Genomic DNA, 23,336 nt, shown 5'->3' on the forward strand with positions numbered 1-23,336 from the left:
CAGGTAATTGTGATTAAATTGGCCCATGTGAAGCGGCTCGAAACAAGTACATGGCCCTCACTCTCTCGCAGCCACCGGCGGCCTGCCATGGTGGCAAGTGCTGTCTATTTCTTATCTTTCAACCATGGTGGTCCATATAGTTCATGTGAAGGTAAGAAAAGACCTCTCTACCTATTCAAACCCTCTTGGGATTTGAGATGGTCCTTGCGTTTCCCAACCTGTTTTTATGCATGGCAGCATCTGTGCAGTTTTCAAATTGTTCTTTTCTCTTCTCTTTTTCGTGCCATAATTTTTAACTTTCCCCTGTCATCATCCGAGCAAAAAAGACGACCCTTTCAAGGTTTCACCGGGGCCTGAAAAGGGAAAAAAGTTCTGTGAAAGGAGTTGCCAGAAAGATGCAAAGTTTGAAATGGGCATTTGCAATGATTTCAGTCTAGATGTTCACAGAAATGCCATCTCCTTTCCATGACTTTAGTCATTCTAGAACTACTGCTGCTAAATGAGCACTGTCACTGTGTCAGTTGCTCTCTTTTTTTTTTCTATTATATGATTTGATGAGAGCTGAACATGGAGATGCAGAAATTGTTTTGACTGGCTTTCCGTATGAAAGCCTAGGACCAGCAAAACTCACTTGGTTTTTTTAACTTTATTTTAAGACAGGTGGGTCTACAATGATCTGGAAATGGATTCAACTTATGGCCCAAACTGTGGTCTACAATTTACTCATTTAAAAGTTTTAGTACTTTTAAAACGTGTCAACCCACCAAACTTTCTTTGGGTTGATGCTTCTAATGGCTAGTATCGACACATCCTCAATCCCCAATAATTTAATCTTAATTCGATTTCACGGTCTCTACTCAACACTGGAATCACGTCATTGTTTTCTAGACAAGCATCTTCTTAGGACCTTTTGGGTTAAAGGTTCAGACTTTTTAGTTATAAGTAAATTGCTAAAAATGCAGCCAAATGTTATGTAGATTTTTTTATAAGCTTGAAAGATTGCGTTAAGTTTTTCATACTAGTAAAAGGTTGTGCATTTTTTTGATACCTTTGAAAGATCATGTCAAACGCTTTTTAAAAGATAAAAGACCATGCATTTTATTCTTGGTATTTACCCCCATAAAATCACAAAGGGCAAAATCCTGATTAATTCCCTAGTATTAAAAGAAAAGAATCCTTGTGCCATTGTGCAGGAAGAAATTTGCAAAGCGCAGTTGATAACAATGAAGTCAACGGGCCGACAAAAATAATTAAAATCCTGAAATTACAGGCCAGAAATACAATAGTTATCTACTTAATTTTAAGATCTCCACCAGCTCTCTGTCCGGATCCATAATGTCTGAAAAGGACCGTTGGTTCGTTCCGTCATTCACATCCAAGTAAATCCCCAATGCACAAGACCCAATCTTTTTGTAAAAATAAAAAACTGTGCCGCTGCATTATTGATCCATCAAAACCAAATCAGTTCAGAAGAAAAACCCAACAAGAAAAGAACCAGTATCCTCGCTCTTCCCCCACTCAAAGCGCTCGCACCCACTCACAGACTCACACTCGCCCCCACTTTCATGTCCCAGTAATGGCAACACATGAACAAGAACAAGAACCAGAGTACCAAGAACACCCGCCAGAGCAAGAACCAGACAACAGGAACGAGAACAAGAACGAGAGCCTCTCTGTCTCCACCTACTTGGGCCTCAGCTTCTCTTTGTTCTTGGCGCACCTGCCCAAGAACTCGCTGACCCTTTTACCTAACCTTCGGACCAAGGTCAAAGACCTCTCCTTTATGCTCCTCCAAGCCGAGGACCAGCTGAGGCAGATGAGATCGAGGAGGAAGGAGGACTCGAAGGCCAACGCGAGGGTGGTGGAGATCTTCGCCAGCCACAGGAACGCGTGGCAGGAGGAGGAGAGGAGGCTGATGCAGCAGCTGGACGAGGCCAACGAGGAAATGGCCCACTTGAGGGCGAGGATGGAGGAGAACGAGAGGTTCGAAGCAGAGTACAAGGCTAGGGTTGAGGAGTTGGAGAGGGAGGTTGGGGAGAGGGATGAAATGATTGGGTTCATGTCAAGGAGGGTTGAATTTGGAGAAGAGAGTGACCGGAATGGTGGTCATGGTGATGTGGAGGAAGCGAGTGAGTATGATTATGGTCAGCAGCAACAACATCATCACCATCATCACTACCAGTACTTGAATCGGCAACAAGAAGAGCAAACTGGGAATGGGTTTGGTTCTGAGTATTTGGGGTCTGCTTCCAAGTTATGGGCTGAGAAAACCAATGTTTGGCAGGTATGGTTTTTGCTTTTTCCTTCTGCTTTTTGGGTTTGTTTTTGCAATGCTGTTTCACTAATGCCTACAAATTTTTGCACAATCTTATATTGAGAACACGTGTGCTGATTTCGATCTTGGGAATGAAAAGATTCTGGTTTTTCATGAGTTTTTGAGTAATTATGATAATGGGGAAAGTTCGGGGAAAGTTCGGGGGCGGTTTCTGGGCTTTATTTCTCGTTATAACTTTTCTTGATATTCTCCGTTTTGCTATTTTTATTTTCACGATTAATATTTTCTTGAGTTTCAAGATGAAAGTGAACTACTTTCTCATGACTATAACTTGTTTGAGTGCCAGTTCACCATTCTCTCTCACTTTGCTCCGGGAACTCGGTGTGTTGTACTGGAGTCTTCATCTTTTTTCCTGGTAAAACAATGTGAAGTCTCTTTGTGTTGCAAGAATCTCTGCATTGTGTACGGATTTACACTGTCTAGCCATATGTCTTTACCTTTATCTAGGAATCTTCATAATCAATACAAACAGGGAAAAGTTAAGAAATGAGTTCTCAAGATTCTTCTGGTTTCATGTCTATATCTATTAGATAATGCCTTTAATCTGTAGTACCAGTGAAAAGTTTGACTAGCATGAGTTCAGGTGTAAAAATCAAATGACGCAGTTCTTATTAAGTTTGGTGGATAAATATCTTTCTCGTGGAGTTTATCCACCTTTTCCGGTTTGGTAAATTCTTTTTCCTTTCACTATGCGACATTGTGGTTTTAGTCATCAAAAGAGACATTTTATATTCTGGTTTATGTTGGTTTGGTTGATTTGCCTGGACAGTTTGGCCCATTTCCTTGTTCTCCATTCCCAGTGGCATTCTCGTTATTTTGCTGGGGACCATCCTTATCCCATCGATAAGGATGTATGAGAAGATCATCTATCTACATCCACAGTATGTATGTAATGGTAATGCCAAACATGTTTCTGAAGGAACGTGAGCTCCTTCAGCAATTACTGTTGGCTGATACCAGTTTAGAGCCACAAATGCTAATGATAAAAAGAAAAGGGTCAAAAGGTTGTAATTGTACAAGGAGATGCTAATATGGTGTCCCTAGTGTGAGCGACCAAGTTGCCATGAAAGCAGAGCAAACATATCGGTTCTTCCAGCCACTTGTGTAAAATAGAATCTACAGGGACAACTTTTGATGGTTCATCAGATCTTGAAAGTTCGATATCGTAAAATCAATTGTTTGTATAGATACTTGATTTGAGTCGTTGGATGACTAACCCATGTCTGGAATAAGATCAAACTTGATGTAATGTATAGCTCTAATAATGTGCTTCCTGAGCTTATTAAACGTTTGGTAAATGTGAAGCTTATTATACTTCGACTGTGGAATGAAACTTCTACTGTAGAATGAAGCTTCTGAGATAACTGTTGGGTAGGAGATTGCTTATTTACGTGTCGGAAATGGGGTGACCTGGTATTTCTGGTGAAAACTGGGTAGGACATTACTTATTTACGTGTTGGAAATGGATGATCTGGTATTTCTAGTGAAAACTTTCTTCTCCAAAGATAGGAGAAAGTGAGATTAGAAAACTTGTATTCAACAATCTCACTTGTTGACTCTAATTTCCACTCAAAAATTCACTTTTGTTGAAATTTGTTAAAAGATATGAAGGATGCAATTGCTAAGTACTTTAATATAGCTTGGAATTCATGGTTCAGCAGACTATAGCTGTCATTTTGATGGTTTCTTAAACAAACCCTACTCGGAGGCTCATTTAGCTTTGCTCAGATTATGATTTTGCACAGAAGATCGAAATGTTCGTTAGGTGCACTAACGGCAGATAAATGATACTTTTACAGGGGGCAGAAGAGTGAAAACATGTAGCGATTAGATTGAGACAACTTAGTGTTATACGAATGTTTCATCAACGAATTTGTTGTGCTCGTTTCTCAGATGGCATTATACACACTGGAATTCCTAAGGTGACGATACTAATATCTTACCTGTCTTATTTAATGGGCAGGATGTACAGTATGAATCCCTCGAGTCATCACATCATTCAAAGCATTATGTGACAAGGTATGTGCAGATGGTTTATATGTTTCCTTTGACCCTTTTCATAATGCTATTTTCCTGCAACTCATTGGAGGCAATTTGTTTCCTGCTCAGAAGGGAGTCTCCTTGGAAACTGAATGGTGAAGGGGTTGGCGTCTCTTCTAAATTGAAGTTACTTGAACAAGAATTGTTGAATTTGGAAAAGGCTGGGGATGGTGATCCTTCGAAGGTTCCTTCGCTAATGAGGAAGCAGGCTAAAAGATATCAAGCTCTAGCAGGAAAGATTGACGATCTGTGCAGAAAGATGGTATTGGCTATTTAAGTTAATATTGTTGCTTACAAGTCTTTTTGAGCTGCTTGCTATTGGGAGATGCATAATACATTCTAGTTTTGTTGCGCATGAGGCACCGATAAGCTGATTAGAGTTTCTTGTCAGCATGAGTGAAGCAACAACGCATGTGCAGTTGATGACTTAGATATGGGGAAATAACAATGAACCTAATACGCAGATATTAACCAAATGCTAGATCTAGATTGTGCTTAATTCAAAACTTTATATTGGATCTTATTCCACTAGGGTGACGTATCAATCCTACTCGAGCTGATGTTGGGTACCTTATCAGATCGAATCTGATATACTTACCTTCCGTAACATGGTCATAAATGTTAACAGAGTAGTAGCTCTAGTAGACATAACAAAAGGTCATCTTAAGCATTTCAAGTCTATTTTATATTTGTGGCCTGACATTCCTCTGCTAGTTTTTAGGTTGATCACGTGACAACCATCTGGGTGTCATTATTCCTGGGAGGCATCGGTAATTTCAAAATCTACATTTAGGCCCCTAAAAAGGAACAGTTTCATGAACACTAACATGGTTTGTTTGTGACACCAAACCTGACTTCTTCCTTTAGTGAGTTACCGACTTCAATAGGGTGTATAATTTACCATGACTAATAGTCACTGAAGTTCAATAGTTATTTTCTCTGTTCTCTTAATTAAAAAAAACAACACTGTATAATGTGGAAGTAGGTAGCTGAAGTTGATACCCTTTTGTCCATATGCCACAGCAAGCTGGCGATCCTTGTGAACCGACTTTGAGCTCGGAGTTTAGGACTCAAAGGCAGACCGAATTCTTACTAGAAGCGTTCAGGCTCCAACAGCGTGCAACTGAGACAGGACAAAAACTGACAGCACTACACGCTGAAGTTGGGAAGAGCTATTACGAGGAGGAGCTCGGGGGCCATACCAAATTAACCACAAGACGGTCCATGGACTCGATAAGGAACAACTTCAAGGAAATCCAAAGAAACCTGGAGATATGGTTGGCTCGAATAATCGGGGACTTGAAGGGGATTCTTGCCAGAGACGGAGCATCTCGCGTGAGAGAATATTATGTTGCTAGATATCCTTTTGTGCAGTAGAATCTCTAATGCTGTATGAAGCTCTAATCTCTAGAAACGGTTGTGATTATTTGGTAATCTGATCTGAAACTTTGAAAGTGGCGATTATAAGCTGCATGGCACTGAAATGGAAGCTGTACATGATGTTTTTTGGTGGCATCGGAGTTAACTGACTTGCGTAATTAAAATCGTAGTGACCATAAGGATTGGACAATGAAAACAGAGAGTTTTTAATCTAAGTCTCGGCTATGTCGAAAGCAACCCGACATGAGCATGATATGTCATGATGAAGATCCATTGGAGAGCCCAGAGATTAAATTATCTTAAATAGAAAGTGAAGGCTCTGGGATATCCTGAGCATTGAGCATTTATCAGTCATTCAGCTCCTGGTCGGTATAAAAGATTAGAGCTTTTGTTTCTGTTTTCTGTCTTCTTTTTTGTTCCTTTTTATGTATCTTTAGTTGTTCCTTTTGCTAAAGATTAGCGCTAATCTCCTTTTTATGTCATCAACAATCTCAGGCCTTTAACCAGTCGATCTATTTCCACAGCGCATCTGTTGAAAAAGATCGAACTTCGGTTTTCCGTTCCTTCTGTCAGGTGGGTTTACCAAGTCGAAACACACGATTTACGACCCCTTGAATTCGAAAAACGGGCTCTAAGCTCAGATGCACAAATAACCAAAGCTTCTAGGTTTCTCATCATTCTAATTGAATCCAGAACACCCCTGATAAAATACCACATTACACTGTTCTTTCCATGCACAGCAGCATCAGCATGTGAATGACAACCTCAGTAGGAATTGCCTCTTTCCGTCGCTTTTTAGACCCTATCTCTGTTAGGCCGGGGTGAGCACATTTTAATCTAGATTTGGCGACGAAACAAATTAAACCGATCCCATTCGACTTGAGAAAATTGAATCCACGTTAGAATCCGAAATCTCAACCTGTACTATTACATTATGTTAGTCTCAAACAATTTGCCAATTGAATTCTTCTAGCCAATTTTGGCCGGAAATTATTGACGTGGACGCCGGTCGTTTTACCTGGCGCGGCCGGCGTTGACTTTATTGGAGGGTTATTAATTCCTTTCAAGTTGTCGATTGTTCTATCCAAACTGTTTATCGACTCAATTTGTCATTTGTCGATAATAACCAAAAATTGATCATTTTTTTTGTATAAGCATATGCTCCCTTTAGTAAAAAAAATTGAATGATGCATTGATCATTCAATTCTTTTAAATTAGATAATCAAGGGTCATCGTATGGCCCCTTGTCATCGGCAAATTTGATTTTTCCCAGCCGAATTTTTTCTTGAATTGTTTTTTTAAAACAATACAATTAATTATGTTATGAATCCACGGATGATACCACTTGAAAAAAATTTTGTTTACTAAATCTTCTTTAATCGGGAGAACTTGGCCTTCTGTTAATTTTATCAAGCTATCTTTTAGGAGTAAATTGAAGACTTCGTCCAACTTATGAATGTCGAACGAATAAACTTGAGTGTCTTTAGCCCCAGCCATTAAAAAAAAAAAAAAAGGCCACATCATCATCATTGTCAGCAAAATTGGATGAAATCAATGGAACTTTATTGCACCTATTCAACAAGTTTTGGAATTTTATTTTATTTTTTAAAGCATTAGGACTCAATTGCATTTTCGCAATAATTTTAGGACTTACGATACACTATCCCATTTTTAAAGATAAGAAAAGAACATATAATTTTTTTTTTCGGGTACTCCAGATCAGACCACCACCTTAGGTGGCGAAATTCCGGACGACTGAAGTACCCCACTAAAAAGAAGTCTTTTGATAATTTGTCAATGATAAACTCTTTCGATGTGCTTGCTTCTTATCCTTATCACCTACAAATACAGTGGCCAAATTTGATACTGATAATTGCTTTAAGGTTAATGAAGAGTTTGGTAGGAAGAGCTGAAGTCCGGATCGGTTCAAAGTTATTTGTATGTTGTTCGGTCGAATTGGCTTCAGCTGATTATCATGGCTGAAGTCAAACAGCCAAATGGGGAAAGCTCAAGTCAACTTGATTGTCAAAGGTTATAAGTGGGTTGCTACTAACGTCTAGACGTGTTACATAATTATAATTTCTTATTTCATAATGATTATTTGTGTTGTAAAATATTGCGTTGCAAGTATATAATAGAGAAAATAAAGATTAAGTAGAGAAAGCAAATAAACAACGAAGATATATATTTTATCTTTTCATTCTGTTCTAACTTCTTACACAATGACCAAAACTAAGCTCCTATTTATAAGAAAACAAGGATGCACATATCATTAATGTCAATGTATTGAATATATACATTGAATATGGAGATGGGCATTCATACGTAGAATGTAGGTTACGAATGTGCCATAATAGGTACATTGAATATTCATTCATGTATGTAGGTTACGAATGTGCCATAATAGGTGCATTGAATATAATGAATATTCATTCATGTATTTCATAACACTCCCCCTTGAATATTCATTGTATTCATGAATGTGCATTGAATGATGCTGCCTCATTAAAAACCTTAAGCCGGAAAAACCCAATGGGACAAAAACCGGACAAAAGGGAAAAAGAGTACACAGCACAAATTTTAAGATCTCTCCCTTTTATAGATGCGTAAATTGCCTCGTTAAAACTTTAAACCGGAAAAACCCTGTGGGAAAAAACTGGACAGAAAGAAAAAGAGTGCAATGCATAGTTCATAATATCTCCCCCTCAATTTGAGCTATATAGCCACTGCTGGGGCTAGTCAATCTTGCATCTTATGAACTCGCCGCATATCAATGCCATATACTAATTTCTCAAAAGTTGACGTTGGCAATGATTTGGTAAAAAGATCTGCAAGATTATTTATGGATTGAATCTGCTTAACATCAATTTGTCGACTTTCTTGGAGCTCGTGAGTATAGAAAAATTTCGGCGAGATATGCTTGGTCCTATCACCTTTGATATATCCTCCCCTAACTTGTGCAACACAAGCAGCATTATCTTCATAAATTATAGTGGGAGAATTTGTAACCGGTGTTAAACAACAAGAATTGTGAATATGTGTTATAACGGATCTTAACCAAACACACTCTCTTCCAGCTTCATATAAAGCAATAATCTCAGAGTGGTTGGAAGATGTAGCTACTAGCGATTGCTTCGTAGAACGCCAAGAAATGGCGGTGCCGTTATAACAAAATTAATAACCGGTTTGAGAGCGAGCTTTATGTGGATCAGATCTATATCCAGCATCAGCATATCCAACTTAACCAGAGGTAGTGGAATCCTTGAAATAATATAATCCCAAATCTATGGTTCCTCGGAGATAACGAAAAATATGTTTAACTCCATTCCAGTGTCTCCGAGTTGGCTCAGAACTAAAACGTGCAAATAAATTTACCGCAAAAGCGATATCTGGTCTCGTACATTGTGCCAAGTACATCAAAGCCCCAATTGCATTGAGATATGGTACTTCAGGACCAAGTATCTCTTCATCAGATTCTCTAGGACGAAACTGATCATTTTGGGGATCTAGAGACCATACAACCATAGGGGTGCTCAATGGGTGAGCCTTGTCCATGTTGAAGCATTTAAGTAATCTTTCAATGTATGCTGATTGATGGACGATTATTCCATTTGCTTTATGCTCAAGCTCTAGACCAAGACAAAGTTTGGTTTTACCCAAATCTTTAACTTCAAATTCCTTTTTCAAATACTCAACAGTTTTAGCTAACTCTTCTGGAGTTCCAATTGAATTTATATCGTCAACATAAACTGCTACAATAGCAAATCCGGTTTCTAATTTCTTAATAAACACGCATGGGCAGATAGGATCATTCTTGTACCTTTCCTTAATTAGGTACTCACTTAGGCGTTGATACCACATGCGACCGGATTGCTTTAACCCGTACAAAGATCTTTGCAATTTTATTGAGAATAAGTTGCGGGGAGTGCATGCATCAGGCATTTTGAATCCCTCAGGAATTTTCATATAAATATGTGAGTCTAATGAGCCATATAGATATGCCGTCACAACGTCCATAAGATGCATTTCCAATCTTTCAGAGAGTACTAGGCTAATGAGAAAACGAAATGTAATCATATCCATCACAGGTGAATATGTCTCATCATAATCAATCCCAGGTCTCTGGGAGAATCCTTGGGCAACGAGTCGGGCTTTATACTTGACAACCTCGTTTTTCTCATTTCGTTTCCGGACAAATACCCATTTATATCCAACGGGCTTTCCATTATCTGGGATGCGAGTTATGGGTCCAAAAACCTCTCGTTTGGCTAGGAAGCTAATTCAGCCTTAATTGCTTCCTCCCATTTAGACCAATCATGCCTTTGACGACATTCGATAATAGATTGCGGCTCACAATCATCATTCATAATTTTATGAGCAACTGAGAATGCAAAAGCATCATCAATGATTATTTCATTCCGATCCCAAATCTCATTACAATATGTAATGGGATTCTCAGTATTCCCAGGGTTGGTGATCTTTTCATGGGTTTGTGCCTCTTCAGGGGCAATAAGCTCTTTGGGAGCAAGCACAACACCAGGCTCTTCTGGAGCAGATTCCTGATTCTTTCCCCTTCGTTTTCGAGGAACAGTGTCTTTTGATCCTATCAGTCTACCGCGTTTCAAGTGTGGGGGATTTTGATCAATTTTAGCTTGTCCTTCGGGAACAACTATCCTAGCTGGAGCATTTACAGCTGGAACATGAGACTTCGTTACCTTAGTAGCATTATTAAATGCGTCAGGAAGTCTATTGGCCATAGCCTGTAAATGGATTATGCGCTGCACCTCGTTTTCACACTCAGGAGTTCTTGGGTCTAATTGAGATAAATTTTTCTCATTCCAGGAGAAAACCTTAACTGGTTTTTGCTTCGCAGCCATGTCAGTTTTAGGTGTCCCAATCGATGGAAACATAGTCTCATTGAAATGACAATCTGCGAATCTGGCAGTAAAAAGATCACCAATAGTCGGTTCCAAGAACCTAATGATGGACGGTGAATTAAACCCAACATAAATGCCCAAACGGCGTTGGGAACCCATTTTCGTTCTTTTTTGTGGTGCTACAGGCACCTGTACTGCACAACCAAAGGTGCGTAAATGTGAAATATCAGGTTCATAACCAAGAACCATTTGAAGGGGAGATTGTAAGAGACTAGCAGTGGGGCGCAATCTTATTAGGGCTGCCGCATGCAAAACTGCATGACCCCATGCTGTATCGTTGAGATTCGTTCTCAATAATAGAGTGCGGGCAATGATTTGGATATGTTTAATCAAGGATTCTACCAATCTATTTTGAGTATGAACATATGCGACCGGGTGCTCAATCTCGATTCCGAGTGAAGCACAATACGTATCAAAACTCTTTGATATAAATTCACCAGCATTATCCATCCTTATGCTTTTAATTGGATAATCAGGGAATTGTGCCCGGAGCTTTATAATCTGCGCAAGTAAACGTGCAAAGGTGACATTGCGCGTAGATAATAGACAAACATGGGACCATCTACAGGATGCGTCCACTAGTACCATAAAATATCGAAATGGTCCACTTGGTGGTTGTATTGGTCCACAAATATCACCCTGAATTCTTTGCAGGAATAAAGGGGATTCAAGATCAACCTTTGTTATAGAATGTTTGATAATGAGTTTTCCTTGTGAACAAGCTTCACAATTATAATCTTTGGACAACAATACCTTTGTATCCTTTAAAGGGTGCCCTTTTGTATTCTGGATTATTCTACGCATCATTGAAGCTCCAGGGTGACCAAGGCGATCATGCCATAATCCAAACTGATTAGGGTTTACCAATCTCCAGGATATGGTGGAGTAGGTTTCAACGGCCTTAATCATGACACAATACAAACCCATAGAAGAAGCTTCTAGCTTCTCATGGATGGTCTTCAGGCCCATCTTATAAGAGGTAATGCCAATATATTCTTTATTTTGCTCATAAATAGTCTCAACATGGTACCCATTACGGCGTACATCTTTGAAGCTAAGCAGATTCATTTTTGATCTACTACTTAGAAATGCATTCTCAATATGCAGAATGGTGCCTTTTGGCAAAACAATTGTGGCATTCCCGAAACCATCAATAATCGGAATAGGACTAGATATTGCATGGACATGTGTCTTACGCAATGTCATACTCGAGAAAAAGTGTCTACTACGAAATATGGTATGTGTTGATGCATTATCAAGCAAACAAACATCTTCCTTTTTCTCGGTGTTTTCCATTTGCATTTATGTTGACAACTTCAGGTGTTAAGTATCATAAAATTTTCATATTAGTTATAGGGTCAAATAAAATTTCAAAATAATAAATATTATATCAGGTTCATAAGCATTTCATTGCATAACCATATTAAAGAACAATAAAAGGTAATACATTTAAAGAAAAGCAACTAGAAAAGAAATTATTAGAATCATAAAATTCGAAGTCTAAGATGTCATCCACCAGTCTAATGCTTCATCAAAGTAATCAGAGGTCCTCAAAGAAATCAGAGACATCCAGGGATGCATTTGCTACTTCAGGAGCAAGAGGAGTCCCACCAACAGAGATATTGTTGGCCTCAACAGTGGTTATGGCAGTAGGATTAATTTCAATGGCGTGAGATTCACCACCATTGCCCCTATTTTTTAAAGGTGCCTGGTATAGATCAACAAAGTGCTTTGGCGTACGACAAGTACGTGACTAGTGCCCAGTCATGCCACAGCGATGGCAAATACTTTCATTAGTCACCTTCTTTTGCTTCTTTTCTTTGTCATGATTCGGGTCAAAGTTAGATTTCCTAGGGCGGTTAAATTTCTTGCCACCCCTTCGAGGATTATGTTCTTGCCTGCGCTTATAGCATTTAAAATGGCCAGTATTTTTCTCAGAGTTAGCATGTGCTTCAGGCAATGTTTTTGAGCCAGCAGGTCTAAGATCATGATTTTTTAGCAGCAATTCATTAGTTTGCTCAGCAGTGAGGAGCACAGAAATTAATTCAGAGTATGTGGCAAATTGACGCTGCCGGTATTGCTGTTGCAATACAATATTCAAAGCATGGAAGGTGGAGAAAGTTTTCTCTAACAGTTCCGCATCAGTGAGTTTGATACCGCATAACTCAAGCTGAGAAACAATATCAAATAAAGCGGAGTTATAGTCAGACACTGATTTAAAATCTTGTAGTCTGAGATTTTGCCAGTCATATTGTGCTTGAGGAAGGATAACAGTTTTGGTATGATCATACCTATCCTTCAACCTCTTCCACAAGGTCTGAGGGTCTCGAACGGATAAATATTGAGTCTGCAGGCTCTCATGCAAATGACGACGAATAAAAATCAGTGCATTTGCTTTATCTTTTGCATTTGAGGTTCCGTCTTCTGTAATTGCGTTAGCAAGATCTTGCCCTTGGAGGTGCATTTACATGTCAAGGCACCAGGATATATAATTATTTCCACTCACTTCGAGGATGTGGAATTTGAGCTTTTCAATATTTGCCATAATTCTTGCAAAACAAATGAATCCTTAAATTAATTAGAAGGATTTCCAAATATCCGCCGCCACTTCAGGAGCGGAAGGATACTTTTAGATTGGAAATTGGCTTCAAGCCAAGAAAAAGAAAAATGACGAATTGATAGGAGAAGATGAAGTATAAGTTGATTAATGAAAACAAAGAGAACACTTACCTTGCAAAAATTATTTACTCAATTGGTAGATCTTCGTGCTGATAACGTGTTGTAAAATATTGCGTTGCAAGTATATAATAGAGAAAATAAAGATTAAGTAGAGAAAGCAAATAAACACCGAAGATATATATTTTCTCTTTTCATTCTGTTCTAATTTCTTACACAATGACCAAAACTAAGCTCTTATTTATAAGAAAACAAGGATGCACAAATCATTAATGTCAATGTATTGAATATATACATTGAATAGGGAGATGGGCATTCATACGTAGAATGTAGGTTACGAATGTGCCATAATAGGTACATTGAATATTCATTCATGTATGTAGGTTACGAATGTGCCATAATAGGTGCATTGAATATAATGAATACTCATTCATGTATTTCATAACAATTTGTTATTTTTTTAGTTTATTTATTTTTACCCTTTATTATGAAAACTTAAATATCAACAATACCTGTTTTATTCTCACCTTACCAAAAAAAAAAACAATACCTGTTTTATTCTCGTATATCAACCATTTGCCAAAGGCAAAGGTCAGAACTAGGGAAAGCTGTCCTGTTATTGCTGGCTTTTGGGTGACAGATGAGGACATTGATCAATCTGCAAGTAACCATGTGAATTAGACACACACTACATGTTTGACTCTCCTGGCCATCTAAATGTAATTTTTGGTTGAGTCATCTACTTGAACTTTGGCTTGCTTGTTATGCAATTCGCCAACTTAGGAACGAATTGTAACCAACCAACTTAATTATAAGATAAGGAATTTTAACTCCAAAAAAAATTGCTAAGTGATAAGCGTGTTTGTCTGCCTCACTCAACATCCGACTTCAAATTACCACACTTGCCGCGTTCTTTTGAAAGAGTGCGGACTTATGCATCTCCAGTAATTATTCAGTGTGTTTGGGAGGGAGAGATTGCCACACCTTATACAGATTTGTCAAGTGCTCAACGAGTCGTTGACATTTTATCAATATAAAAAAAAGAAAAAAAAGAGGATAAAGGAATTTTAAGATTCTTTGGACACGAGTGATGTGACCGACAGATAGCGAGGCAACTGTCGTACAATCGTACACAACGAGAGAAGGACATTTGTTAACAAGTTGACTTGGTAGGACATGTGATCAACACAAAGCGCATCATATCCTACCACATTTTGTGACATCTCACTCTAAACTCATTGCTATCATGGCTTTTAGGCATACAATCTCTCCCTTGCACTTTGCTCTCTCCTTTATTTCATGGCTTTTGATTCCTTCAGTTGTAATGACGACGGCCACGGCCACGGCAACCACAAAGCCCGGCTGTCGGAGCCAATGTGGAGACCTAACAGTTTCATACCCTTTCGGCATCGACATCGGAACCGGCTGCTCGTTAGACTCTTATTACGAAATTAACTGCACCACTTTATATGACCCTCCAAAAGCATTCATGAGCACAAGTAATTTGGAGGTGGTCGAAATATCCGATACCCAGGTGCGTATTAAGAACTTCACCGCATTCAGCTGCTATTCCGATACCGGTTCTGTAATTGGGCGAAAACCGACGTGGTATCAATTAGCCGATTCTCCTTACACCTTCTCTAACGTCGCCAATAAGTTCACCGTCATTGGATGCGACGATTTCGCGCTATTTCAAGGCTCGAACGACCTTAATTTTACGAGTGGATGTGCGGCTCTATGTTCGAGAAAAGAGAGCGTGACAGGTGGCGATTGTTCGGGAGTCGGTTTTTGTCAAACGCCTAGTCCTAAAGGTCTGAAGTACTTTACGCAAGCCTCACAAACCTGAACAATCACACGAATATCTGGTCCATCAATCCATGTAGCTATGCCTTCTTGGGTGCACAAGAGCAATTTCATTTCCGCGGGGCATCCGATTTCTCGGACCCGACGTTCATCAACAGGACCGCCTATTCCGTGCCCATCGTGCTCGATTGGGTCGTCGGAAATCGGACTTGCGATGAGGCTCGAAAAGATTTGAGTACATATGAGTGCAAGGAGAGTAGTAATTGTTATGATTCAGACAACGGTCCCGGATACAGATGCCAGTGCAATCAAGGTTTCAAGGGAAATCCCTACCTCAGTCCTGGCTGCCAAGGTCTGTTTCCAAACATTCAAAAGCATATATAACCATCGTTTGTATGTTTGTATGCATGCCTGCGTGTATGTGCATGTGTAAAGTTATTGAGTAAAATTCCTAAGGCATTGATCAAGTGTAGATTTGATTATTAGGCAGACCTAGGAGGGCCTATCCAATCGCCCGTCCAATGATCAGGTTAGCCGAGAGTAGTCGAGCATTTCGTTGGGGGTGCATCAGATGCGGTGCTCGAATGACCGCGCCTTCCGCTCAAATTAGTCTTAGGGATCACGCCCGCAACCATATATATGAGTGAGGCCTTACCCGATTCACGCGTTAATTGAGCCGAAACTTTGGATTTTCAGGATTTTTGGGATTTTGCTTATGCTATGACATGCTGAGCAGGATAATTATGTTGTGAAGTTTGTGTTTCAGATGTCAACGAATGTGCAGACCCCAACAGCAATCCTTGTGATCAGGGAGTATGCACAAACACAATTGGAAGTTACAAATTGCTCGTACCTTGAAGGATTTTATGGCGATGGGAGGAAAGATGGCCGGGGATGCATTGCTAAAAATTCTGAATTTCCTGTCATCAAAGGCGCTTTAGGTGAGCAAACTCTTTTGATTATCTATATATTTATATATTAATTTGAAAAAACTCCGGCTGATTAATACTATAATGGAGGAGATGATTCGTTCATCCATTCACCCGTCCAATCTATCTAATGTCTATGAAAATAATGCACTAGAGAAATCTGACAAGTTTTCCATTAAGATTTGCTATTTGGCAGAAAGTTTTCACTGATCCAATTATACCAGAAAGTATGTGACAAAAACAGGAAGGATTATTCAAAAAATCTTAAACCTATTTTATTTAGCCAATTCAGTCCTAAACTTTTTAATTTGATCAATTTAATCCAATGTAGTCCATCTGACCAATTTAGACTGGAAATCACTGACGTTGTGGTCCAGTCAGCGTTGACCGTGATTTTTGCAATTGTTTAAATTTTCTGGAGCTTTTCTTCTTTTTTCTTTTTCTTTTTTTCTATTTTACTGTTCATCTTCTTACTCCGCTGAAGCTCTACGATGGCCGGCGACTTCACTAGCCATAGGCAAGGGCCACTCTCCCCGATCACCCCTCGCCTAAGTCTGGCAAGGGCGTCGTGGCACTTGCTAGATCAGACAAGGGCAATTATCGCTTGTGGTTAGCGACCTTTGTCGACCATTACTAAGCCCCGGTGGCCGGCGAAGAAAGAAGATGAACAGTATAGGAAAAGAAAAAAGAGAGAAATTAAAGAAAAAGAAAAGGAAAAAATAACTAAGAAAAACATAATTTTTTTAACAAAATTACACAAATCGTCCACTTCAGCCTCAGTTGTGCCACATAGAATGGCTAGCGTCCAAGTCAACAATTTACGGCCTGAATTAGTGGAACGGATTACATTGGAAAATTGTCAAAAAAGTTCAGGCTAAATTGGCCAAATTGAAAAGTTTAAGACTAAGTTAGCCTCTACATAATAGATTTAGAATTTTTTGGATAATTTTCCTAACGAAAACACGACGACAGCAAAACCGCAAAAAGAATTGCATACTTAAGCTCCGTTCGTTTGGCGGAAAATATTCTCCCGGAAAATATTTTCCGGGTTTTCGTTCGGGGCGGAAAACGTTTTCCGTGGGAAAATATTTTCCTTCCCCCTCACAAAATAGCCTAAATCTACGGAAAATGATCTTCCGCTTCTTCAAAAGCGGAAATCATTTTCCGAGCTTCTTCTTCTTTTCTTTACTAAGGTCGCCGGTCGCCGGCCGCGGCCTCCACCGGTCGCCGTGCCGCCGCCACCGCCGGCCGCCGCGGGACGTTGGCCGTCGATCGCCGCCGCCGGCCGCCGGTCGCCGCGCCACCGCGGCGAAAAATATTTTCCGAAACTTTTTCATATTGGTCGCCGAACACGGAAAATTATGTTCGGAAAAACATTTTCCGGAAAATGACTTCCGGAGAATATTTTCCAAAAGGAGAATATTTTCCGCCAAACGAACGGAGCCTTATTACAATCCTTTCATTTTCAAGGAAAAAAATGACCATGGAGCAACATTAATTACTAAATCCCTTTCAATGTTTTGTCTCTTGAAAACGACAATGAAGCAAGAAAAGACATCGTTGATGTCTGCATTTAGTTGGAATTGGGTTTCTCTCGCTCCATTAACTAAACTTAGCAAGTTGCTTTTCAGGGACGGGCTTTGGCTTCTTGTCCTTGATAAAATAATGGGTACTCCATGGCTGTATCTCTGCATAAAGAAGCGAAACATCCTAAAAACGACCGAAGGCGACGTGGATTCAACCAGAATTTTCACCGCTGAAGAGCTCATATCGGCGACCAACAACCACGGCGAAGAGAGGATTCTCGGCCGAGGCGGTTTCGGTACCGTGGACAAGGGAATCTTACCCGACAACCGCATCGTCGCCATAAAGAAATCCAAAATGGCCAACGTCGATAGGTCGGACATAGAGCAGTTCATCAACGAAGTGGTCATCCTCACACGGATCAACCACCGGAACGTCGTTTGACGACTGGGGTGCTGTTTAGAGACGGAAGTTCCCCAGCTAGTTTATGAGTACATCTCGAACGGTACCCTATTTGACCCTATCCACTATAGAGCCGGAAAGTTCTGGCTCTCCTTTGGGCACCGCCTGAGAATCGCCACGGAGACCGCCGGAGCTGTTGCCTACTTACACTCCGCGACTTCGACGCCCATAATCTACAGAGACATCATATCCGCCAACATACTCTTGGATGACAATTACGTCGCCAAGATATCCAATTTCAGGATTTCGAGGTTGGTCCCCCTTGGATCAAACCAAAGTAACGACGGCGGTGCAAGGGACATTCGGCTACCTCAATCCGGAGTACTTTCAAAGCAGTCACCTCACGGAGAAGAGCGATGTCTACAGCTTCACGGTGGTCCTCGCGGAGGTCTTGATGAGCAAGAAGGTCGTGGATCGGCAAAGACCGCAAGAAGCAAGCAGCTTGGCCACGTACTTCGTTCCTAGCATGGAGGAAGACCGGCTGAGCGATGTCCTTGACCCTCAATTGGTAGAGAAAGGAACTTCGGATCAGATAAAGGGGGTTGCCGAGATAATAAAGAAGTGCCTCGACTCGAGAGGCGAGGAGAGGCCGACGATGAAGGAAGTTGATACGGAATTGGAGGGCTTGAGGAAACTTTCAAAGCATCCACGGCTGCACGAAGATGTTGACAGCAAGGATAGTCGCGAATGCTTGCTTGACCGAACATCCTCGGACCTCTACCCTCTGCCATCAAGCCAGTATGTCAATGGTTGGGATGAAGGATGATTAGCGAAAGAGTATGGAGGGAGCTATGATAACGTCGATGGACTACCACCTCCGTCGAGTTCGCAGTTCGCTGGCATGAAAGCTCTCAACCACAAGAGCTTCGTCATCTCCGCTTTCTTATGTTTCCGGTCTTTTGCTTGAAATCAAGAACATCTTGATTGTCTTTAATATATACTCTTAACAGTGCCATACGAAGAGAAACAAGTTTGCGTACAGAGGCCCATCTTGGTTAGTTTTACAAAACCCACTACACGACATTAAAATCACATTACGGTTTACGAGTCTTCTCTGTTACAACCCGTTTAAGCACAAACAGAGATTCCGAAACACAAGTTGCATCAGGTCAATCTGCTATCTTGAAGCCTGAAGTTCATAAAAATTCAACACACTGAGTTACAAGCAAAGCGCAGATACCGGGTGCATACTATATTGACCCACATTATAACGAAGCTCGGATAATATCAGTATTTCCTGAGTTACAGGCAAACATGGAGGAACGGTGGTTCTAACAGATATAGCAGCTTTCTTAAGATCATAGCATCTCTCTAAATACTATTTTCATCCAGCACGTTAGAGTCCCACAAAAATTACATGAAATTTCGGCAACTACAGCAGCTAGGCCATAGCCAGAGTGTTGAATAAGGGAAGGGATGCATATATCGAAAACGTAAGTCACCACTCACCGGTCAGGTTTGAGCTAATAAAAAATGTAGGCATATGCAGCATTCCATTCAGAGTCTAAAATAGATACGCTCAAAATTCCAGATTCAATCAGGTCTTTCCAATGTAACGAAGCAGAAGATGTCTCGGAAAGCAATAGCAAAACACAAATTCTCAAAAGAAGGATATCCTAACCACCTTTCTATCCGCGAGCTGGTATACTGACAAAACGCTCTACTTCTTCTCTTCCTTCTCAGCTTCAGCCGCCTTCTTCATCCTTGCACCGACGTGGCGTTTGTTCATCCGCTCCACACGGAGCTTAGCATAAGCGCTGAAGGATTTCATCTCCTCGGTGACCTTGACAAGCTCAACTGCTGGCTTCTCCCTCACAATCGGCATGTAGCTACCTTGGACTTGAGTTGCAGATGCCAACTCTTCTGGAGTGGAGTCACCAGCCTGTAGAAATGAAAGGCAAGTATTCAGCAACCATAGAGGTTGGACTCGACAAAGTACGATAATGATTTGATGAAAGTCGTTGATAGACCAGGTGGGTTTACCTTGAATTTGCGAGCTCGTCTTGGGAAGACGACCAACTTAGCCTTGTAGGTCTTCAACCTCTGGACATTAGCTTGAAGGCCTTCTAAGGATCGGTTCTTCCTTCGGTGATCCAAAGCAATTCCGATGGTTGGAGCTAATTTCTTGGGGATACCTGCTGCCTGAAATACCAAAGAACCTGTGTAAGTAGGAGAAGAAAAGCCATTCGGATTTCTTCCACACACGCAAATAAATAGATAGAGCCTCAGTTAAACCAGCTCAAATATTTACAGTAATGAGCATTCAATTACCCAAAAAAGGCACATGCAGAGCCCAGAGTAAAAAAAAAATGACAATCGGCAAATGATGATCCAAGACCGAAAAAGATCAGACAAGAAAACAAATCAACAAGATTGTTTCTTTTCCCACTTTCACCGCTACAATACATAACTTTCAATTGTATCGCTACGTAACTACCTACTTTGCAGTGTAAAATGAGTGGTAGATAAGAAAAGCTTCCTCCACAACTAATTAGCACAAGTTAAAATGGATAAACACATAAAAACTTAACAAACAGATGGAATCCATAACAAGACAATTAACTTGACCTTCAGTTCTTCCAAGGAAAACCCTTTTCCAGCCCTAACTTTCATGTTGTACTTCAGAGTTTGACCATGAACGATAGGTCTAAGAGGTCCAGCTGTAGGCCTGGGAAAAATCTTCACGGCCTTCTTTTGTCTTGCTGGAGATAATAACAGAATATGTAAATAATAAAGGCGGAAAAAGATGCACCAGAGAAATTCAATGGCAAGAACTAAAGCCAGGTTTCTAATCAACATATCAGCAACTAATTTACCCTGGCGTCTCCTCGATTTCCTTGCAGGCTGGTTGAACCAGGTCTTGACATAGTTCTGCCAGTGCTTCCTGAAGTGCCCACTTGGCACAACATTGTTATGCTTAACCATGGCTTACCTGCAAAACAACAAATCACATGAAATTGGTATCCAGCAAGAAATATATAATAGGGTAAGAGAAGCTCAGATATCTACAAGTAATATGTAATTCTCAAGAGGAATGAGTATTTCACGGGGGATCAATAGTCGGCAAGCTTAAATGTCAATACAACACTTTCTCCAAAGAAAAGAAAACATCGGTGCAACCCCAGATCGCGTCCAATATGCCTCCTGATGAAAAAAAGAAAAACCCAAATGACCAAACCGAGCGTTCTTCCAAGTATTTCGTGCAGAGTTATGTTGACCCATCAACTAATGGCCTATGAACAGCTCGCACCTCAAGCAAAACGACCCAATGAGGACGACGGGACACACACCTCTCATACTCAAAAGATCGAACCTTCTACATATCAAGTAGATGAGACTGAGATACATAACAGGCCAATTACAGTCCGAGTTGAACAAAACACAAATTACCAAAACACAAGCAGCATCAACACGTGAATAACAGTCCGAGTTGAACAAATTTTCTGATAACTTACGCAGTTTCAAACCGCCAGATTCAACACCGCGACTCAGAGAAAAGAAAACAAAAGCGAGCCACCGTAATTCCAAGTACAAATGAACGAACCCACGAGCTTAATCCATATCAACAAGAACCCATGTACATTCACACCCAGAATCCGATAACGCGCGTCCAAACGCCCCCCCTAAAAAAAAAAAACAAACCTCGTCCTACCGATGCTCCACAACATAAAATTCGAAAAGAACTAAAAAGACAAGTGCATGCTTGGCATGGTTAGCATTCAAAGAAGACGACAAACCACTGATCGGCGAAACGCAAGAACAAGAGTCTGACGGCGGCGGAGAAGACCAGAAAGCTCACCTGGGAGAGGAGAGGGAGGCGAAGGTCGGAAGGAAGAGCTGGCTCTATGTCTGGACTCGGCCGCCTCCGCGCAGGAGCACGCCATTATGTACCGAAACCCTAGGCCTCAAGAGTGTGCCAAATTACGGAAATGTCCCCGGTACGTAATATGGGCCGGGTCAACTCTCCGAAATCGGGCATCCACTGTACCCGACAAATTCGGGTTGGCCCAGATCTTTCGGTAAGCCCATTTTGTCGATTTTCTTTTCGGAATCGGACTTCACCGGTAAGTTTCAACAATGATCGCTTGAGCTCCCATAATCCAAACATTAAGGTTGGAAAAATATAGCTTTAGGCAATGGTTCTGTTTAATTTTGTATCCAATCGATGTGCATGATACATTGATACCACGCGATTGGATAGTGATGATAGAGAAGGAAAATATATTTTCAATAGTGTGACGTATACATCACGTGACAGTAACACGTGATGTAATCGACCAATCAAAAGTGAAATACACACACGTATGGCATCGATTAAAATGATATTCGTTGGCTATAGATCGGTGACACCACATTATTACCGTCATACTATGATTTCGTTAAATAAAAGACTTTCTCGAGAGTGAGAAGGTCTATAGACAATATCCGATGAAAATGAGCACAACTCTAGTCCCCACGCGGTAAAGAGAGCCGTTGCATCTTGCCTTGACATTTTCAATTGATTTGTTGCAAAATCGGAATGTGCAAGGGGCAGGGCGGGGACAACAATCACATTCCACCCGGCACTGCCCCGTGTGGAATGGGGCCGGCCCGCCAGGCATGTCCTAACGAAGGACGGTGTGCCGCAAGGGGCATCACGAACCATATGTGAAAAAAAAATTCATTATTTTTTTAAAATTATATATTATAAAAATATATAGTTATTAATCTTTCGATAACAATAATGAATTATTCTACTCAAAACTTATGCACACTTGCACAGTCTGTAATTAATAAAATAATCACTGTCTCACGAGTTTAACTCTACTTATCTATATTAATGTGAATGAATAATTCACTTAACAGCAAATATATTTCATTTTACTTTAATTGTAAATCAAGTGGGTAATAAATTATAACAGGTTATATGATATGGTAACCTGAACTTTAAAATTTTACTCGTAATTAATATATCTTCTGAAAGGAGTAATTACCAAAAAAGTATTAAATCTATTACACGGATGTCAATTCAGTTTTAAACTTTTTAATTCTAAACCTTTTGACAATTTACTAATGTAGTCTTCCTACCAATTTTGATCAGAGACCATTGATGTGGACGTCGACCATCCTACGTGGCACGATCGATGCTGCCGTGAACAATTTGTTGCATTTTTTTTTTATTTTTCTAAATTATTTTATCAATTTTTTTTTCTTTCTTCCTAGGTCAATCTCCGGGCCTTGGCAATGGCCAATGACCGACCGCAGGCGAGG

At 40.3% G+C, this 23,336-nt stretch overlaps 3 protein-coding genes and 1 pseudogene across 5 annotated transcripts; 2 read left to right on the plus strand and 2 right to left on the minus strand.

The window, feature by feature from the left end:
- The first annotated feature begins 1,360 nt into the window (after positions 1-1,360).
- LOC115675561 (uncharacterized) lies at positions 1,361-5,890 on the plus strand. 2 transcript variants are annotated; one of them, XM_030598286.2, is made up of 4 exons: positions 1,361-2,284; positions 4,299-4,354; positions 4,448-4,637; positions 5,399-5,890. In XM_030598286.2, the coding sequence occupies exons 1-4, from the start codon at positions 1,391-1,393 to the stop codon at positions 5,750-5,752; spliced, it is 1,494 nt and encodes a 497-aa protein (XP_030454146.2). In that variant the 5' UTR covers positions 1,361-1,390; the 3' UTR covers positions 5,753-5,890. The 2 variants fall into 2 exon arrangements, with proteins under 2 accessions (XP_030454146.2, XP_030454145.2); XM_030598285.2 differs by having other exon boundaries at positions 1,367-2,284; positions 4,445-4,637.
- Positions 5,891-12,232: 6,342 nt separating this feature from the next.
- Positions 12,233-13,156, minus strand: LOC115675577 (uncharacterized). The gene is made up of 2 exons (XM_030598300.2): positions 12,494-13,156; positions 12,233-12,400 (listed from the first exon to the last, which is right to left on the minus strand). Exons 1-2 carry the CDS (start codon positions 13,154-13,156, stop codon positions 12,233-12,235), a joined length of 831 nt encoding a protein of 276 aa, XP_030454160.1.
- Positions 13,157-17,639: 4,483 nt separating this feature from the next.
- LOC115675555 (wall-associated receptor kinase-like 10) lies at positions 17,640-18,852 on the plus strand (annotated as a pseudogene).
- A 710-nt stretch (positions 18,853-19,562) lies between these two features.
- On the minus strand, positions 19,563-21,984 carry LOC115675557 (60S ribosomal protein L13-1). Of its 2 annotated transcripts, none has more exons than XM_030598280.2 (5): positions 21,886-21,984; positions 20,903-21,018; positions 20,655-20,788; positions 20,070-20,228; positions 19,563-19,968 (listed from the first exon to the last, which is right to left on the minus strand). In XM_030598280.2, exons 2-5 carry the CDS (start codon positions 21,009-21,011, stop codon positions 19,747-19,749), a joined length of 624 nt encoding a protein of 207 aa, XP_030454140.1. In that variant the 5' UTR covers positions 21,012-21,018; positions 21,886-21,984; the 3' UTR covers positions 19,563-19,746. The 2 variants fall into 2 exon arrangements, with proteins under 2 accessions (XP_030454140.1, XP_056174512.1); XM_056318537.1 differs by having other exon boundaries at positions 21,824-21,943.
- Positions 21,985-23,336: the final 1,352 nt, after the last annotated feature.

The sequence above is a fragment of the Syzygium oleosum genome, unplaced genomic scaffold, assembly GCF_021117445.2.
Source record: "Syzygium oleosum isolate NSW1041296 unplaced genomic scaffold, Sole_v2.1 Sole_v2.15, whole genome shotgun sequence".
Taxonomy (NCBI): Eukaryota; Viridiplantae; Streptophyta; class Magnoliopsida; order Myrtales; family Myrtaceae; genus Syzygium; species Syzygium oleosum.

Bases quoted from the DNA above. Each gene is read 5' to 3' on its own strand.
- LOC115675577 (XM_030598300.2), bottom strand. From the start codon at position 13,156: ATGCACCTCCAAGGGCAAGATCTTGCTAACGCAATTACAGAAGACGGA. The intron at 12,401-12,493 runs GTGACTAATGAA...GATCTATACCAG, and splicing joins AAGAAAAGAAGCAAAAGAAG to GCACCTTTAAAAAATAGGGG.
- LOC115675557 (XM_030598280.2), bottom strand. From the start codon at position 21,011: ATGGTTAAGCATAACAATGTTGTGCCAAGTGGGCACTTCAGGAAGCAC. The intron at 20,789-20,902 runs GTAAATTAGTTG...TATTATCTCCAG, and splicing joins GAAATCGAGGAGACGCCAGG to CAAGACAAAAGAAGGCCGTG. The intron at 19,969-20,069 runs GTAAACCCACCT...TCATTTCTACAG, and splicing joins GACGAGCTCGCAAATTCAAG to GCTGGTGACTCCACTCCAGA.
- LOC115675561 (XM_030598285.2), top strand. From the start codon at position 1,391: ATGCACAAGACCCAATCTTTTTGTAAAAATAAAAAACTGTGCCGCTGC. The intron at 2,285-4,298 runs GTATGGTTTTTG...TTTAATGGGCAG, and splicing joins AGAAAACCAATGTTTGGCAG to GATGTACAGTATGAATCCCT. The intron at 4,638-5,398 runs GTATTGGCTATT...CATATGCCACAG, and splicing joins ACGATCTGTGCAGAAAGATG to CAAGCTGGCGATCCTTGTGA.